The sequence below is a fragment of the Xiphophorus maculatus genome, chromosome 6 (assembly GCF_002775205.1).
Source record: "Xiphophorus maculatus strain JP 163 A chromosome 6, X_maculatus-5.0-male, whole genome shotgun sequence".
Lineage (NCBI taxonomy): Eukaryota > Metazoa > Chordata > Actinopteri > Cyprinodontiformes > Poeciliidae > Xiphophorus > Xiphophorus maculatus.
Window position 1 is genome coordinate 29,480,905 of NC_036448.1, and position 18,424 is coordinate 29,499,328.

General features: G+C 46.7%; 2 protein-coding genes across 12 annotated transcripts in view; one reads left to right on the forward strand and one right to left on the reverse strand.

The window, feature by feature from the left end:
• rasal2 (RAS protein activator like 2) overlaps window positions 1–13,794 on the forward strand; it is a 46,015-nt gene extending 32,221 nt beyond the window's left edge. For 7 of the 11 annotated variants that reach the window (XM_023335270.1, XM_023335264.1, XM_023335269.1 and 4 more), the window contains 11 exons: window positions 504–1,058; window positions 1,719–1,863; window positions 2,320–2,464; window positions 4,258–4,497; window positions 4,563–4,767; window positions 6,104–6,303; window positions 7,079–8,021; window positions 9,116–9,247; window positions 9,318–9,520; window positions 9,589–9,676; window positions 13,090–13,794. In XM_023335270.1, the coding sequence (XP_023191038.1) occupies window positions 504–1,058; window positions 1,719–1,863; window positions 2,320–2,464; window positions 4,258–4,497; window positions 4,563–4,767; window positions 6,104–6,303; window positions 7,079–8,021; window positions 9,116–9,247; window positions 9,318–9,520; window positions 9,589–9,676; window positions 13,090–13,257 (3,024 nt within the window). In that variant the 3' untranslated portion in view covers window positions 13,258–13,794. Of the gene's footprint in view, window positions 1–503; window positions 1,059–1,718; window positions 1,864–2,319; window positions 2,465–4,257; window positions 4,498–4,562; window positions 4,768–6,103; window positions 6,304–7,078; window positions 8,022–9,115; window positions 9,248–9,317; window positions 9,521–9,588; window positions 9,677–9,806; window positions 9,838–13,089 lie in introns of all 11 variants that reach the window. The other 4 variants (XM_023335265.1, XM_023335267.1, XM_023335268.1 and 1 more) reach the window with 4 other exon arrangements.
• Window positions 13,795–15,971: 2,177 nt separating this feature from the next.
• On the reverse strand, window positions 15,972–18,331 carry LOC102227025 (E3 ubiquitin-protein ligase TRIM21-like). The gene is made up of 2 exons (XM_023335337.1): window positions 18,108–18,331; window positions 15,972–17,924 (listed from the first exon to the last, which is right to left on the reverse strand). Exon 2 carries the CDS (start codon window positions 17,914–17,916, stop codon window positions 16,273–16,275), a length of 1,644 nt encoding a protein of 547 aa, XP_023191105.1. The 5' UTR covers window positions 17,917–17,924; window positions 18,108–18,331; the 3' UTR covers window positions 15,972–16,272.
• Between the last annotated feature and the right edge of the window lie 93 nt (window positions 18,332–18,424).

The following is an 18,424-nucleotide window of genomic DNA, read 5'->3' on the forward strand; positions in this document are numbered from 1 at the left end:
TAACTCCACAAGATTATTGATCATTAAAATCTTACCAAATATTGTTGGTCGACTTTCTAGTCTAAATATTTTAGTAGATTTGAAATAAACGTCTCATTTTCCTCAGATTAGGTTTTAATGTTTTGCTCCCTGGCAGATTATTTCTCTAATAACTCGTATTTTAATTATTTTAATCTAAAATAATCTCCTGTGCTGTCAGCTAATCTTGTTTTGTTTCAGATGCTGTAAGATAGAAAGTAGATCAGAAACATGCTGAGATTTTGTAGATTTAATATTCAGATTTTATTCTCATAATTAATAATTCCCACCAGAGATTGAAATAAAATCCACTTTATGAAAACTAGAAATCAGATCTGGTCTGAAATAGAATAATTATTGGCTGCATCGCCCAGCCCTGGTTCTGGTTGGTTCTGGTTGGTTGTACCCGTCGGGTCTGGTTCAGAACCTTCCGTAAAGTTCTGGTTCTGTCGATGCTGTTTGAACGGGTTCTTGCTCGTTTCCAGGACAACTGCAGGCGGGCGGAGAACCTGCTGCGGCTGTGGATCATCGAGGCCAAAGACCTGGCGCCGAAGAAGCGGTACTTCTGCGAGCTGTGCCTGGACGACGTCCTGTACGCCCGGACCACCAGCAAGGCCCGGTTGGACAGCCTGTTCTGGGGCGAGCACTTCGACTTCTGCAGCCTGCCCGCCGTGCGCAGCATCACCGTGCACATCTACCGCGACGGCGACAAGAAGAAGAAGAAGGACAAGAACAACTACGTGGGGCTGGTGAACATCCCGGTGGCCGGCGTGACGGGCCGGCAGTTCGTGGAGAAGTGGTACCCGGTCAGCACGCCGACCGCCAGCAAGGCCAAGGGCGGCGGCCCGTCCATCCGGATTAAGTCCCGCTTCCAGACCATCTCCATCCTGCCCATGGAGCAGTACAAGGAGTTCGCCGAGTTCGTCACCAACAACTACGGCATGCTGTGCTCCGTTCTGGAACCCGTCATCAGCGTCCGCAACAAGGAGGAGATGGCGTGCGCCCTGGTGCACATCCTGCAGAGCACGGGCCGGGCCAAGGTCAGAACCAGCACCACACTCTGCCTCCGCTCCGCTCAGGTCAGATAAACATGGAGACAAACATCTGGGTAGGAAGAATCACTTCCTTCCTTTAACTTCGGTCTTCCTGTTCCGAGCTGAGGCTGGAGGTGTGGCGCCCCCTGCTGCCCGGATCCAGACCACTGCGTTTGTTTCATTTAGAGTTTTACTGAACTTCCAGGTTCTGATCCTCTGAGCCCAAAATGCTCAGGGTTTGGAAACCTGTGGTGTGATGAATACATGAAGCGGATTCTAGATGAAGCAGTTAGTGAGGAAGTTAAACTTTAATCATTTAATGAGTTTTAAAGCTGCAGAGTGAAATATTTATTCACCAACTCTGCAAGTCAGAAAAACTTCTTTAAAACATTTAAAATCTTAAATTAAAGTTTTAACTTTACTGAAGTTTTATCTCTTTTAAATGGAATAAATTCTCTTTAATTTTTCTTTTCTGTTATTTTAAGAATTTCTGTAGATTTATTTCTGATATGAACTTTAATGATCTGAGGACCGATCCCTGAGGAACGCCTCGAGCCGCTGAGGTTCTGCTGCTACTTTCAGATGTTCAGAACCCGTCTGGTTCTGGTTCCTCAGGCTGAGGTCTAGTCGTGGTCATCGGGTCAGTGACCTTCATGTTCTGTTCAGGACTTCCTGACCGACCTGGTGATGTCAGAGGTGGACCGCTGCGCCGACCACGACGTCCTGATCTTCAGGGAGAACACGCTGGCCACCAAGGCCATCGAGGAGTACCTGAAGCTGGTGGGCCAGAAGTACCTCCACGACGCTTTGGGTGAGTCCGGCCGGGTCCGATCACCGACTTCTTAACGACCTTTCCTTGTCGGATGTTCTGGTCTGTTTCTCTCTGAACGATGAAGCAGCTCCTCCTCCTCTTCCTCCCCTGCGGCTCGTTAACGTTTCAGAAGGAGATAAAATTTCTCCTCCTGCGTTTCTGTCACAAACTTTAAATCTATTTCTGGACCCGCTGGCTTCAGGTCGGTTCTGCTGGGCTTGAATGCTGCAGCGGCTCGGCGCTCCTGTTTTATTTTCAGCTGCGGTTATTAAATATTAACCCTCCCGGTGGGTCGGGTCGGGTCGGTTCCGGCTCACTGGGCGACCCGTTAAAGTTGTAAAATCCCAGCTTCTGTGCTGACGGTGAACGCATCGCCGCTCCTCCAGAAGTAGAATCAGTCAGAAGGTTCTGCTGGTCTGGATCGGGCCGGTTCTGACGGGTTCTGTGTTTCCCCAGGGGAGTTCATCAAGGCTCTGTACGAGTCGGACGAGAACTGCGAGGTGGACCCGAGCCGATGTTCCGGCAGCGACCTGTCGGACCATCAGAGCAACCTGAAGATGTGCTGCGAGCTCGCCTTCTGCAAGATCATCAACTCCTACTGGTGAGCCGGCGCCGACCCGCGGGTTCTGGAGGTTCTGGAGGCTCTAGAGACTCTAGAGGTTCTGGAGGTTCCGGAGGCTCTAAAGGTTCTGGAGGCTCTAGAGACTCTAGAGGTTGTAAAGGTTCTGGAGGTTGTAAAGGTTCTGGAGGTTGTAAAGGTTCTGGAGGTTGTAAAGGTTCTGGAACAGATGCTGGATTAAGGCTGAAACTGACTCATGACTAATCGATTATTGAAATTCTCGCCATTGATTAGTGGTTATAGTGGCTCCATCTGCTGGAAGAATAAAAACAATAATTAACTCGCAGCAATAATGAAATAATGAAACTAAAACTGAACAAATTATTTGTTCAGTTTTAGTTTCTCCTGCTTCTGTTAAAATCTATTTATTTATTTAATGTAGGACTGTTGTAATCGAATAATCTATCGATTATTTTTACTATTAATCAACTAATCGGATAAAATAAATGAATAAAATATTGGTAAATCTGGCACAACACCAGTGTTACTATCAGACATCAACATCAATCCAGTTTTTCATTTTTAGTTTCTCTAACAGTTAATTTTCTGTAGTTTAGAAAACTAACCTGTAACAATAATATCTCACTTTCTAAGTTAACCTGTAGAAAAGTTATACAAGAATCTGAAATTATATCCAGTTTAATAATAAAGAGGCTCACAGATACGCTTATAAAAAATGTTTATGCTCCAGCTTTTGGTTTCTGTATTCATCTTTATGTTCATGTTTAATGGATGAACTCTGACTCAGACCAGAACGTAAGAACTGGGGCAGCAATAAGAGATTTTTACCCCACCTTCGTTCGTCACACTCAGAAACTCGTCTACAGCCATGAACCGCCACGACGCTCCGCCAGCCGTTTGTTCAGACCAGGATGATATGAAATTTATTGTGCGGTTCGTCTGTAAAGCTGCACTTAAACTGTTACCATCAGCTACTCAGCCGCCCGCCGTGTTCAGTCTATCAGCTCACCTGTATTAATACCTGCAGCTCTGAACCAGCAGCTCCCGGAGGAGACAGGCTGCCGTACTCCAGGCATGGCGCCAGTCATTTTAAAGATGCTTATTGGTTCCCATAAACCATGAAAACCCGGACGTTATCACTAATCAATAAAATCCTCCCAGGCCGAACTTGAACATTGGACGTTATGCTGCCAACAACTAGAGGAGGAAGTCAGAGATCCGCGCAGCACAAATAATGTTCCGGCTGGAACACGGTGCGCTAAATAATAAAACATAAATTAACACAATTTTCCTGGAGGAATTTTAATAATGGAGGAACTGGAATCATTGGAGGAATCGTTTCAATTTAATGTTTCTACGTTTTATAAATCAGCAGAATGTGGCATTTCAGTCATTAATAACTAAAATAATTATTATTTACAGCCGTAGTTGGTTGTTGTGTTTTTTTGGTTTTAATATTGGATTCAGTACTGCAGTGGTGAGTTGGACCAGAACCAGCAGACCCAGTAAGACCAGTAGAACCAGCAGACCCAGTAGAACCAGCAGACCCAGTAAGACCAGTAGAACCAGCAGACCCAGTAGGACCAGCAGACCCAGTAGAACCAGCAGACCCAGTAGAACCAGCAGACCCAGTAGAACCAGCAGACCCAGTAAGACCAGTAGAACCAGCAGACCCAGTAGAACCAGCAGACCCAGTAGGACCAGCAGACCCAGTAGGACCAGTAGAACCAGCAGACCCAGTAGAACCAGTAAGACCCAGTAGAACCTCTGTGGGCTCCCTGTGACCCGCTCGGTTCCGTCCCGTTGTGTTGCAGCGTTTTCCCTCGGGAGCTGAAGGAAGTGTTTGCGTCGTGGAAGCAGCAGTGCGTGGCGCGCGGCCATCCTCATGACATCAGCAAGCGTCTGATCAGCGCCTCGCTCTTCCTGCGCTTCCTGTGTCCCGCCATCATGTCGCCGTCGCTCTTCAACCTGATGCAGGAGTATCCCGACGACCGGACCTCCAGGACGCTCACGCTCATCGCCAAGGTCATCCAGAACCTCGCCAACTTCACCAAGTGAGTCTGCAGCCGATCCGTCGGGTCCGGCCCGTCTCTCCTCGGACTGACGCCAGCCTCCTCAGCAGGTTCGGGAACAAGGAGGAGTACATGGCCTTCATGAACGACTTCCTGGAGCACGAGTGGGCTGGGATGATGCGTTTCCTGTCGGAGATCTCCAACCCAGAGACTCTGTCCAACACGCCGGGCTTCGAGGGCTACATCGACCTGGGCCGCGAGCTGTCGGTGCTGCACGCCCTGCTGTGGGAGGTCGTCTCCCAGCTCGACAAGGTGTGTGTGTGTGTGTGTGTGTGTGTTCCTGTTTAGGACCTGATGGGCCTTATGGGGCCCTTAAGCCCAGTCATGATTCAGTAACTGCAGTCGTGTTTTCTGGGTTGTCCGGTGATTAAACTGTGGTCATCGTTACTTTGGACCCAGTAAACATGAAGTTCTGAGTGAAAACTGGACCCTGGAACATCAAATCACCAGAAAGACCTTCAGTGATTAAAACCTGCTGATGAATGAATCAGAATCAAACAGGATATTTACATCCTAGAGAAACTATTATTCTCTGATCAAGGAAAATAATCTGGTCCAAATGGACAACAGAAAACCAGTAATCCCTGTGGATTAAATATGTCCACCACATAAAAATATTATATCTTGGATCCGTTTGGATTCTGGAACTGTCTCTCCTCAGGTCTCACATTTGTTTAGTTATTGTACAAAAATCCTGGATTTATTTCGTCCCACAATGTGACAAAACGTCATGATGGTAGTTTTAAACGGTGGTCGTCATGGCAACGGGCCGGGTCCAGCGGTTCCTCCGTGGCGTGTGATTGGTCAGACGTTTTCTGCAGAAATGCTCCGATCTTTAAAGTCGGTCAGGTTGAAATGAATCTGAATCCGTTCAGTTTCACAGAAACGAATGAACTGCTTCCAGATAAAAACCATCTGCAGATGAATCTCAACAGGTTTAAATATTTCAGTTAAACTGGAAACACAAACATCAAAGAATGATTTGAAACCTTTAAACTGGATGCTGTTGTAAAAAAATCTTTATTTTCAGGTGATTTTATGATTAAAACAGTTTTATTCTAAAACTGTTCAGAAACAAAGCAGGTTTTTATTCATGAACAGATCAGATCTATTTTATATCTATAGAAATGATTTCCAGGAAATGAAAAGTGTTTTAATAAACTGCAGGTCAAACTGATTCATCACTGAGACCAAATGAAACAGGATTTATCTTCAGCTAAACTAATTAATCATTGTGTGATTATTGATTATTGGTGTGTTTGTCTGGACTTCATATAACCTGATTAACGCCGCCGGAGCGACCATCACAGCATGCCCCGCCCCCACCAGCCCTGCTGTGCTCACCCCCTCACCCGTCTCACCTGTAGGAGGCGCTCTCAGCATGGCTCTGCTGTGTTCTGGTTCTGTTCAGTAGAAGCATGATGTTCCAGTTCGTTTTGGTTTCCATGACGTTTTCCTCATGTTTTCTTCCCTCCCGTTTTCCTCTTTCTGTTCACTTCCTGCCTCCATCTTTTGCTTTTCCCGCCTCCACCCGACGCTCCCCCTCCGTCCGTCTGCACTCAAACACACCACCAAACGGCGACCGCAGGGTGAAAATTCATTCCTGCAGGCCACCGTAGCTAAGCTGGGCCCGCTGCCGAGGATTCTGGGAGACATCTCCCGCTGTCTGTCGGCGCCCACACCCGTCCAGCAGCAGCTGAGGCGTTTCCAGGACAACAGCCCCGCCCACAACGCCAGCGGCAGCGTGTCGTCAGGACTGCAGCGCATCTTTGAGGACCCCGCCGACAGGTAACCAATCAGAAACCAGATAACCAGGTTACTCAGTTAGACAGGAAGTGAAGTTACGTTTGGTGTAACATTAATGTGAACAACGTTCCTCAAAACAGGAAGACAGAAATCTTTATCTGCGGTTTGAAGGTTTAGAAACCTGCAGAACTCAACAACACAGTCAGACATATTGAAATGTGTCAGAAAACCTCTGACCTGATCGCTGGATCAGGGACGTTCCAGCGAATGAGGGAAGTGATCCTCTGATCACGTAGATCTCTTATCTAAGTGATCAGAGGATCTTGCACTGGTTCACCGGCTGCAGCCTCCTCAGCTCTCTGGTCCTGGACACTACGGCAACGCTCCGGTTAGCTTGGTCCGGCAACGCTCCGGTTAGCTTGGTCCGGCAACGCTCCGGTTAGCTTGGTCCGGCAACGCTCCGGTTAGCTTGGTCCGGCAACGCTCCGGTTAGCTTGGTCCGGCAACGCTCCAGTTAGCTGCTCAGCCGTGTCTGGTTACAACATGCTAGCTTGCGGTTGGGCTAATGTTTAGCTCTGGTTGGCTTCAGGCTGCGGTGAAGCTCCTCCTCTTGGCTCTGGACTTGAACTAGGCCCTTGCTGCCATGCTGTCAGAGGAATGGCAGCCACTCTGTCCACGGCCATTTTGTGGAAACTATAATCCAAAGATTCCTTCTGCAGAATTATGAATAAAATTTATTATAAAACCCAGCAATTATTAGAGACAGGAAGAAGCTGCGTTCTGTCTCTAATGTCTGTGTTTGTGTCACTTCCTGCAGCCGCAGCCTTCAGTCTTCGGTCGGTGAGCAGGCCGAGGCTTACGGTCGCAGCCAGCGCCCCCTGCTGGCTCAGCAGCATCCCTCTGCCCACACCGGCTTCTCGGATCAGGAGGAGCGGGACGGCCCGCTGCCCAACGGCCGCAGCGTCTCTCTGGTGGACCTCCAGGACTCTCAGAGCCTTCATGACCCCAAAGGGCCCCCAGCGCCCCACGAGGCCCCTCCCCGCCTCAGCAGGGTAGGCTCTCAGGCCTCTGTAGGCCACGCCCCGCCCCCAGTGACTTACCCCCACTCCAATCCGGTGACCCCTCAGCCGGCGACGCACCAATCCAAAGCCCCGCCCAGAGACGGCCAGCCGCAGAGCGCGCCGCAGGTGAGACGTCCGCTGCCGCCGTCGCTCGGCCAGCAGCGCAGCCTGCAGCCGCTGTCCTTCCAGAATCCCGTCTACCACCTGAGCAACGCCGCCCACAGCCTGTCCACTCGCTCCGCCCACTCCCTGCACGACTCCAGCTCCGACAACCTGAGCACCGAGAGCTCGCACAACAGCCACAGCAACTCGGACGACTTCGGCAGCCAGGTGGGGGGCAAAGGTCGCGTGGCGTCCAACAGCAGCCTGGACGAGGTCGGCAGCAGGCGGAGCACCCAGAGCGAAGAGTGCTCCACCCCACGCCGCCACCCGCCGCCCGACCTGCCGCTGGGCGCCGCCACCGCTGTCGCCATCCCCCGCCAGACTGCCACGGCGGGCACCGCCCACATCGTCAAGGTCGAACAGCAGAGCCGCGGAGGGGGCGGGGCCAGGACGCCGCGCTCTCAGCCTCAGAGCGCTTCGCTGCGAAGCAGCAGCAGCGCCAACACCGAGCCGACGCCCTCCACCCGCCAGCCGTCCACCAGCGCCATGGAGAACCTGACTCCGCCCTCCAGGAGCGCCGCCAAGCAGTCGCCTCAGGTACGCAGTCACCTTTATCTGAGCAGCACTTTCCAGCAAGGCTTTGATATTAGGCAGTACGACACTCAGGAGTGCGGCAGATGTGACGGTCTGACAGCTGCGAGGTGGAGGCTCCGTCAGACCGTCAGTTCCCACAACCACACTAAACAATCCTCATAAAAGCACGCAGGGTCATTGCAACCCCATCTCTTAAGACTGCGGGAGGTTTAATCCCGGAAATGTTCTGGTGGTGGAAGGCCAACTATGTAACTGTCTTTATGTGGCTCTGAAGGTTCAGGTCAAAGGTCACCACTACTCCCAGGTTCAACCTGATCTCTAGTTTCCAGCTGTAGCAACTGAAGCTCCAGTTCGTTCCTCTTTAGCTGCAAAAATAATAACTTCAGTTTAGTTTCTGTTCACCTGGATAAAGTAACTACATTACATTACTGCCCTCTGATTGGCTGAGGGCCTGTGTTACGGTCCGACCAGTAAGGTTCAAGGACAAAGGCATATATGAAAAAATATTTTCTATTTATTTTTCAAAAATTCTTAACAAAAGCCTTTCAACAGCAAATCTAAAAAATATAACAAAATGGGCCCAAAAGAAATCAACTAAGGCAGACCTAGCTCAGGACAACAAACCAAAAACTGGCCTCACGATGAACACATGAATTTATACACAAAGGAGATGAGACAAAGACAGACAATGCATAAACATAAATAAGTAATTCAAACCAACACATTTTGACTACAAAACAACTATAAAAACAAAACAACCTAACACCAAAATTGTTTAAGGAGTTATGATATTAATAGAGAGAGAGGCAGGTCCTTTAACATCAAGTCCCCTGTTTCCAGCAGCCTGATGGTTTGTTCCACTTCCTGGTTTGCCTTTCAACCTTCCTTCAAACTCAGCAAAACAAAATAGTTCATGATTCAAAGAAACAAAAGGAGTTTACTAAATGTGTGCACCCATAATAGTAAACAACCTCATGCAATAAACACAAAAAGAGTGAAATTATAAATGGATTGTATGAAAACATTGAAATAAATAACACTGGGGAAACGAGGGAGGAACCTCCACAGCCTGTGATGATGTCACCGTCTGTATCCAGGTGGGAGCGCCAGTGGAGGCGGCGGCCATGTCTCCGGTGGAGAGAACGGCGGCGTGGGTCCTGAACAACGGCCAGTATGAGGAGGAGGAGGGAGGAGAGCGGAGCAGGGAGGAAGGCCGGAACACGGAGAAGGTAACTGGTCTGATACTGGTCTGTGACTAGTGTGTAACTGGTCTGTAACTGGTCTGTAACTGGTCTGCAGTACGAGCTGGAGATCTCCCGGCTGAAGGAGCGTCTGCGCGTGTCGGGTCGCCGTCTGGAGGAGTACGAGCGGCGGCTGCTGGCTCAGGAGCAGCAGATGCAGAAGCTCCTGCTGGAATATAAGAACCGCCTGGAGGACAGCGAGGAGCGTCTGCGGAGGCAGCAGGAGGAGAAGGACTCCCAGATGAAGAGCATCATCTGCAGGTAAAGCCTCACCTGAGCAGCACACCTGGATGAGAAGCAGTGCGCAGCGTCATGATGCGTTCCTGCAGGCTGATGGCGGTGGAGGAGGAGCTGAAGAGGGACCACGCAGAGATGCAGGCGGTGATCGAAGCCAAGCAGAAGATCATCGACGCTCAGGTACAGAAACACCATCATCATCATCATCATCACCAGGTGCTGAAGCCAGTCAGGTCATGAAGCAGCTGCTGCATCACATGACCAGCAGGTGGCGTTTAGGTTTCTTCTCACGTCTTTTCACTGATTTCAGGTCAGTAACCGAAGTGAAATAAACCAACCAGGCAAGTAACTGTAGCTCCGCCCCCTCCACCTCCACCTGCACCTCCGCCACGCCGTTTCTGTTTTTACTGGTTTTGATTTCACACGTTCACAACTTAACGCCAACACGCCTCCTGATCGCAGCCAGCCAATCAGAGAGCTCAGAGGAGGCTCATGCTGGGATTCATGTTCTGTAACTGGTGTTTAACTGGTCTGTTACTGGTCTGTCACCAGACCTGGTTACAGGCCCATTTCTGCCTGTGACCTGGTATTTCTCTTATTTATGAGTTCAGGTGACTGAGTGATGGTCGCAGGCTGAACTGTGACTTTCCCAGTCAGAACACTGACTGTTGCTGGTTTTCCTGCTGGGAACTCTGGGAATAAACCAGTAAACCTGAGCGTCACTCCGGAGCAGCAGCTGCAGAACAAACTGACTTTGACCTCATGATTTTAACTAATTAATGAGATTTAAAATGTTTCTGGTTAATTCTCTCTAAATGACTGAAGCTCATTGATTGGTTGTTTCTTCTTCTTCTGGTGTTTCCAGTAAATGTGAACCAGATTTAACCAGAGTCCTCCAGAGTCGGAGGAACCCGGACCTGCAGAACTTTGGTCCGGTTTTGGTCCATCAGGTTCTGTCGGATCTCCTCCAGTCTCACTGCAGACAGAAAAACACAACTTGGAGAATCGAGCTGATAGTTTCTCAGTCATGCTGCGGGATTCAGAAAAGGAGGGAATCACCATGGCAACCAGGAAGATGAAATCTGTTGGGTCGTCATAAATATGATAATTAATAGTTACAGTTTCCTGTAGAAAAATCTCACATTAAGTAATATATTTAATTATTTAAAGCCTCTGAAGTTCAGCAACAAACCTCCTTCAGATGACTTTCATTCATTCATTCATTCATTCATTTATTCATTCATTCATTCGTTTATTCATTCATTTATTCATTTATTCATTCATTCATTTATTCATTCATTTGTTTATTCATTCATTTATTCATTCATTTATTCATTCATTTATTCATTCATTCATTTATTTATTCATTCATTTCAAACCTTCAAACCACCAGAGGAAACATGTTCATTCATAACCAAGTACAAAAGTTTTTCTTTTTTTTCTTTTTTATATTATTTTAAGTAGGAATAAGTTTATTTCATCCTTTTAACCATTTTCTCAATTTAATGACATAAATCACCTGCTGACTCAACAATCATCAAACATGGCAAATAAAACCATAAAACATTATAAATTATATTACAGAGACAAGATGGTTACAAACTGTCATGACAAGAAAAAGTTCAGATGATAATAATAATAACAATAATAATAATAACAATAATAATAATAACAATAATAATAACAACAATAATAATAATAACAATAATAACAATAACAATAATAATAATAAAGATGATTGTTACATAACACCCTGACTCTGATGTTTCCTGTACCAAGTATGAGCTTCGTATTTATTTTTGATGTTTGGACATTGATTTAGTTCCATATTCAGTTTCGTTGTTTGACTCCATAAAATCATCTCATAGTTCAGATTATTTGTATTTTGAAGCTCAGTTTCCTCTTTAGTTCCCCTGTAGATGTTCATGGAACAGATTAACAGATTATAACAGATTAACAGATTATAACAGATTAACAGATTATAACAGATCTTATACATAAATAGGACAGTTTGATATTTCATATTCGCTGCAGTTTTAATAAATTATAAAGGATTTGTGTGTCAGAAAACTCTCATCATGTTTGACTCTGACTTCTCGTTTCCGTCGGTGATGAGATTATTCTGGTTGTTTTTCTCATCCTAAAAACGTCCAAAGATCCAAAATCTTGAGTTTTTTTCTCTGAAGGTTTTTGACTCAAAATAAAAATCAGTTTTCTGCTTTCAAAAAGAGTTTTATCTATTATCTTATTTATAAATAACAGAAATACTCTCCAGGTTGATTTCATACAAAAAATGAAAAACTTTCACTCCTTCAGCAAACGATCAGCTGAACCAGAGGAACAAACAACACATCATTATTCACAGAACCTTAATAATTTAGCAAAAAATTAATTTATCTAATTCTTAATAGGCTCCAACTAATGTCGATTTATTCATATTGCACAGAACTTAGATATGTCTGAAACAATGACTGATATTGTGGATTCCTGTTCAGATAATATCTTGATTTGGCCAGAACTGAAATTCTTCTTTATTCTTTATTACAAACATATTTAAAGTCAGTTTAACATCAAACTGTCATCAATTATAGTTTAATTCACCTTCTGTTAAAACCCTTTAATGTTTCAGCCTGGGCTCTTATCAGAACCTTCTATCAGAACCTTCTATCAGAACCGTCTATCAGAACCGTCTATCAGAACCGTCTATCAGAACCGTCTATCAGAACCGTCTATCAGAACCTTGTATCAGAACCGTCTATCAGAACCTTGTATCAGAACCGTCTATCAGAACCGTCTCTCAGAACCGTCTATCAGAACCGTCTATCAGAACCTTGTATCAGAACCTTGTATCAGAACCGTCTATCAGAACCGTCTCTCAGAACCGTCTATCAGAACCTTGTATCAGAACCGTCTATCAGAACCGTCTATCAGAACCGTCTCTCAGAACCGTCTCTCAGAACCTTGTATCAGAACCGTCTCTCAGAACCGTCTATCAGAACCTTGTATCAGAACCGTCTCTCAGAACCGTCTCTCAGAACCTTGTATCAGTGAAGTGGTTCTTTTCTGTTCCTGGCTCTAGAACCTTCCTGTTTTCCATCCTGTGTTTGCAGCAGGTTCTCCGTGATGCAGGCGTGTTGGCTTGTGTTTGTTTTCGGTTTGGCTGCTGACCCCCTGACCCTTGACCCCTGGCCCCTGACCCACCAGAGCTTCTCCTCCTCAGGTCGCGGCGAGGCGGCGGCAGCGTGGAGGAAACCTTCATGTCATGTTTCAGCTTCTAGTTTTATTTGGCTGCTGCCTTCTAGCTGCTGCTGTCGGGTCAGAACCACTGCGTTGGTCCTCCAGTTATTGTTACTGAGGGTTTAAAAGGTTCTGAGCTAAAGTTTTAAGTTGACAAAACATTTAAAGCATTAACCTTTAAAACCTGGTGGAAACGGAACCTGTTGAGTCTTAGCTTGGTTCTTTCTTCTCTGAGACGGACTGGGTGGTTTTAACCCGATAGCATTTATTATCAGCCCCCCACAAACCTTTATTCTGAAAGTCACCAGTGTGAGTCTGACTTCGAGCCCCTCCCCTTCCTGTCTCTGTCCAATCAGGAGAAGCGGATCGACTCCCTGGACGCGGCGAACTCTCGGCTGATGGCGGCGCTGACGCAGGTGAAGGAGCGTTACAGCGCGCCCAGCGTCCGCAACGGCCTGTCGCCGAGCAACCCCACCAAGCTGTCCATCACTGAGAACGGAGAGTTCAAGAACAGCAGCTGCTGATTGGCCCACGCGGATCCAGAGGCGGAGCATGCGATTGACTCCGCCCACCTCTCTGTGACACGCTGTGGACGTTTAAAGAGACAGAACCGATTTCTGGTGTAAATACTGAAGGCTGAGCTGATTGTTGTACAGAGAGAGTGTGTGTGTGTGTGTGTGTGTGTGTGTGTGTGTGTGTGTGTGTGTGTGTGTGTGTGTGTGGATGTGTGTTTGGAGGTTCGTTTGCAGCGCCACAGAAGCACAGTGAGAAAGAAACGAACCAAAAACACAATCTGAACGTTTTCTAACCGACTTTTTTATGGTTTTTATTTTGAAGCTTCTAGTTTTTGTTGTCAAGTTTGAAGCTTTGATTTTTTTCTTTTCCTGATTTAATGTTTCTGACTGAATTTAGTTTTTTACCTGACGAGTTGTTGTGGGTTTTAATTTATTCCTCCTTGTTCTCGTCCCGTTGCTGATCTACTGAACAGACCTCTGAAGGACCAGGGTCAAAGGTCACACCTGTCTGCTGTCCCATGTTGAGAATAAAACTGTCTGAAAGCATCTCTGTCCTGTCAGAGTCCATGTTTGTTCAGGAGCAGCTTCTGTTTCTGCTCATGTCCAGCTGGACTTGGACCGGTCCAGTCTGGTCCGGTCCAGTCTGGTCCAGTCTGGTTCAGTCCAGTCTGGTCCGGTCCAGTCTGGTCCAGTCTGGTTCAGTCCAGTCTGGTCCGGTCCAGTCTGGTCCAGTCTGGTTCAGTCCAGTCTGGTTCAGTCCAGTTTGGTCCGGTCCAGTCTGGTTTAGTCCAGTCTGGTTCGGTCCAGTCTGGTTCAGTCCAGTTTGGTCCGGTCCAGTCTGGTTTAGTCCAGTCTGGTCCGGTCCAGTCTGGTTCAGTCCAGTTTGGTCCGGTCCAGTTTGGTGCGGTCCGGTCCAGTCTGGACCGGTCCAGTCTGGTCCGGTCCAGTCTGGACCGGTCCAGTCTGGTCCGGTCCAGTCTGGTCCAGTCCAGTCTGGTTCGGTCCAGTCTGGTTCGGTCCAGTCTGGTCCGGTCCAGTCTGGTTCGGTCCAGTCTGGTCCGGTCCAGTCTGGTTCAGTCCAGTCTGGTCCGGTCAAGTCCAGTCTGGTTCGGTCCAGTCTGGTCCGGTCCAGTCTGGTTCGGTCCAGTCTGGTCCGGTCCAGTCTGGTTCGGTCCAGTCTGGTCCGGTCAAGTCTGGTTCGGTCCAGTTTGGTCCGGTCCAGTCCAGTCTGGTTCGGTCCGGTCCAGTCCAGTCTGGTTCAGTGGATTGACGTTTATTTTCCCGCCATCGGTCTCCTTCCTCCAAGCAGGTTTTAACAACAGACATCTTGTTTGTGCACAAACGTTATTTTAATGATGTAACTGCAGAAACTTTAGTCTGTTTCAAAAATCTATATATATAAAACCTTTAAATATTTGAAAAGTTTATATTGAAAAACTGAGTTACTAAAGTTGAGTTTCCCCCAGGAAACCTGCCAAGTCCAACGATGGAGGGAAATCCTCCGTGGTTTTACTAAAAATGTTAATTAGTAAAATTCAGTGGACATAATTTGTAAATAAAGGGAGAGATGATGCAGCTGGTGATCAGCGGCTTTCACCGAGATTAATGCATCAACTAACCACTTAGCTTGAGTTTGTTTGGTTCTCTGCTGACACTAAAGGATCTGATTCACGTTCTGCTGGTAGAACCACCAGGATCCGCCAGAAACACCTGGACCAATCAGCACCGCATCCTCATCCAGCCTTATCCATCCTCATCCAGCCTCATCCAGCCTCATCCATCCTCATCCAGCCTCGTCCAGCCTCATCCATCCTCATCCATCCTCATCCAGCCTTATCCATCCTCATCCAGCCTCATCCATCCTCATCCAGCCTTATCCATCCTCATCCAGCCTCATCCATCCTCATCCAGCCTTTTCCATCCTCATCCAGCCTCATCCAGCCTCATCCATCCTCATCCAGCCTCATCCATCCTCATCCAGCCTCATCCAGCCTCATCCATCCTCATCCAGCCTTATCCATCCTCATCCATCCTCATCCAGCCTCATCCAACCTCATCCATCCTCATCCAGCCTTATCCATCCTCATCCATCCTCATCCAGCCTTATCCATCCTCATCCAGCCTCATCCATCCTCATCCAGCCTTATCCATCCTCATCCAGCCTCATCCATCCTCATCCAGCCTCATCCATCCTCATCCAGCCTCATCCAGCCTGGAGGCAGAAATGGGTCAGGACGATGAAACTGAAGCTAACTGCTCCACAGCATCAGGAAGCAGAACCTGCTGCTTGCAGAGCTCCGTCGTTTTAAAGAATATCTCTCCTTTCTGCCTTTCCTCCATCCACAAACGGTTAGGGGTCTCATTCGTCTTTGGCTCATTAAAGTTCGTTGTCATTATTTCTAACGTTTTGTCAGATCAGCAGCTCTGAAGGCCTGAGATGTTCTGTGAGTAACTTTTATCTGACCAAGAAAAATTCTGGGAAAAATACAAGAAATCCAGAAATTCTTAGATTTTCACAAGGAGCTACTTTTATTTCCAGGACACTGAGAATATGGGCACCGGATATTAATCTTTAGTTTCTGCTCTATTTTAATTATTATAAACTTGTGGGATTCATATTCTTTCTGTAATAAAACTTTAAAGATAGATATTAAAACCTTTAACATGAAAAATAAATACAACAGTCAATTCCACAGTTTTACATTTTTATTCATCAAGCGTCCGTCACGTTACGTTTTCACTTATTATTAAAAGTTCAGATAAAACCAACAGGAACCAAAACTGGGAGAAACAGACTTTGAATGTTTTGTTCCCATTATTAGAAATATAATCAGTTTTAATTTGATCTACATGTTGAAACTTAATAAAACAAAGGAAACAATCAGTAGAACAATGAAATAAACTGAAAACATTTTGATTTGACTTTATGCTCAATCAGAAACAAAGAAGAAGAAAAACTGCAGCAAATAATCCAGCAGTGAACTGAACTGTGACTTCATCTGCAGTCACTGAGATTAGACATTTTCATCCATCATCATCTTCTTCATCATCAGCCTGGTCAACAGGACAGATGATCAGAGGAGCAGAGTTTTTACCACCATCATTAAGGCCAGGACCAAAGTATGGGTGGAGTTTCTCCTTGAAGCAGCAGCCAGTAAAGGAGTAGATCAGAGCTGCAGCATCTACATCATAGAAGGAGACCAGACCCTCCTCATAATCCACAAACACCCCCACCTTCTGAGGACCAGGATGGAGATGGAGACGGATTAGAGATCCAACAAAAGCTAAGTACTCATATCCATTTCTCAACCCAACAGCCCAGAAACCGTTCTGAGGACTGAGGTTGATTTTTCCTTTCCTGTCAACAGACTCTCTAACCACTCCTAAAGTCCAGTCAGTCTTTCCTTTAACTTGAACCTCAAAGTAAAATCTGCCTGAAGAGAAACTCTGCTGTCCTAAAACAGAAACACACTTAGAAAATCTCTCTGGATTGTCTGAAAGTTTCTTCTTCACATCTTCATGTTTCACTTGTTTTCCATCATCAGACAGGATGAGGTTAGGATGAGCCGTATCAGGATCCAGAGTCACATCCACTGCAAACTGCTGGATCCTCTTCATCTCCAATATCTTCTCCTTATTCTGCTCAAACAGAGCCAGAGCTCTCACCACAGTCTCCTCATATAATGGTGGATGAACTCTGACCTCTGTCCAGGTCTTGGTGGGTGGAGCATCTTTCAGGGAGGAGAATCTTTGGAGGAGGTGGAGGTGATCTTCATCCTGTGAGAGCTGCTTGACCTCAGAGCTCCTCTTCTTCAGCTCAGAGATCTCCTGTTCCAGATCTCTGATGAAGTCTTCAGCCTGTTTCTCTGTAGTTTCCTGTTTGTCTTGGATCTCCTTGAGGAGCTCCTTCAGGCCTCTCTCAGCAGACTCTATCAGAGCCGTGAAGACCTGAACACCTTCTGCTTTCTCTCTGTTTGCAGCATCTTTACTGATCTTCACCGACTCTCTGATCTCCTGGATCTTCAGTCGTCTCTCCTGGATCATCTCCTGAACTTCAGCCTCCATCTTCCTCAGCTCTGCCTTCTTTCCTTCAGATTCTTCTCTCAGAGGAACCAGCTCGTGGTTCTTGTGGTCTAAAACAGGACAGACCAAGCAGACGCATGTCTGGTCGTTCCTACAGAACAGCTCCAGAGGTTTATCGTGCTGCAGACACATCCTGTCCTCCAGGTTCTCCACCGGCTCCATCAGCTGATGTTTCTTCAGACGTGGAGCGGTCAGGTGAGGCTCCAGGTGAGTCTGGCAGTAGGAGGTCAGACACACCATGCAGGACTTCAGGGCCTTCAGTTTGGGTCCAGTGCAGACGTCACAGGGAACTTCTCCTGGCTTGGCAGCTTGTTGCTCTGAGCTGCTGCTGGCTTCCTGCTGAGCTTCACGTCTGAACTGATCAACCATCTCTTTGATGAAGGTGTTGACTTCCAGCTCAGGTCTCGTCTTGAACTCCTTCTTACATAAAGGACACTGACATCCAACATCTCTGTCCCAGTGCTGAGTGATGCAGGTCTTGCAGAAGTTGTGTCCACATGGTGTGCTGACTGGATCAGTGAACACATCCAGACAGATGGAGCACAGAAACTGATCCTCAGACCGCCGGCTGCTGCCAGAAGACATGTCTGAATCTGAGGACAGATCAGGGAAAACTTCAGGTAAAACAATGAGTGTAAAGTTGTGAAATGTTAGTTTCTTCGTGATCCTGAAGTTTTTCCTCTTCCCTTCAGATGATCTGAGTCCAGATGAAAAGGCTCAAACTTCCTGTTTGCTGTTTGTAGAAAGACAGTAAAGCAGTTTTCTGCTGCACTCACCAGGACCAGAAGAGAAACATAAACTAAATTTGTCTTCAGAAGGAAACGGGACGTTTTCCTCCACAGCAACTCAGGAATCACTTTGACAAACTTTCACTTTCATTTCTGTAGAAATGCCGTTTTCATCTGTTGGCTCAGTGTTGCTCCTCCCTTTACATTTAAAACATAGAAAGAGACTCAAATATATGGAATAAAACATGTTTTTTTTATTGATTTTATCCTCGTTTTATTTTATTTTCATTCTCAAAAGAGTTCAATGCAGAAGCAGGAATATCTCCACTGTCCAGTCAGACTCTGCTCCTCCCATCAAGTCTCTT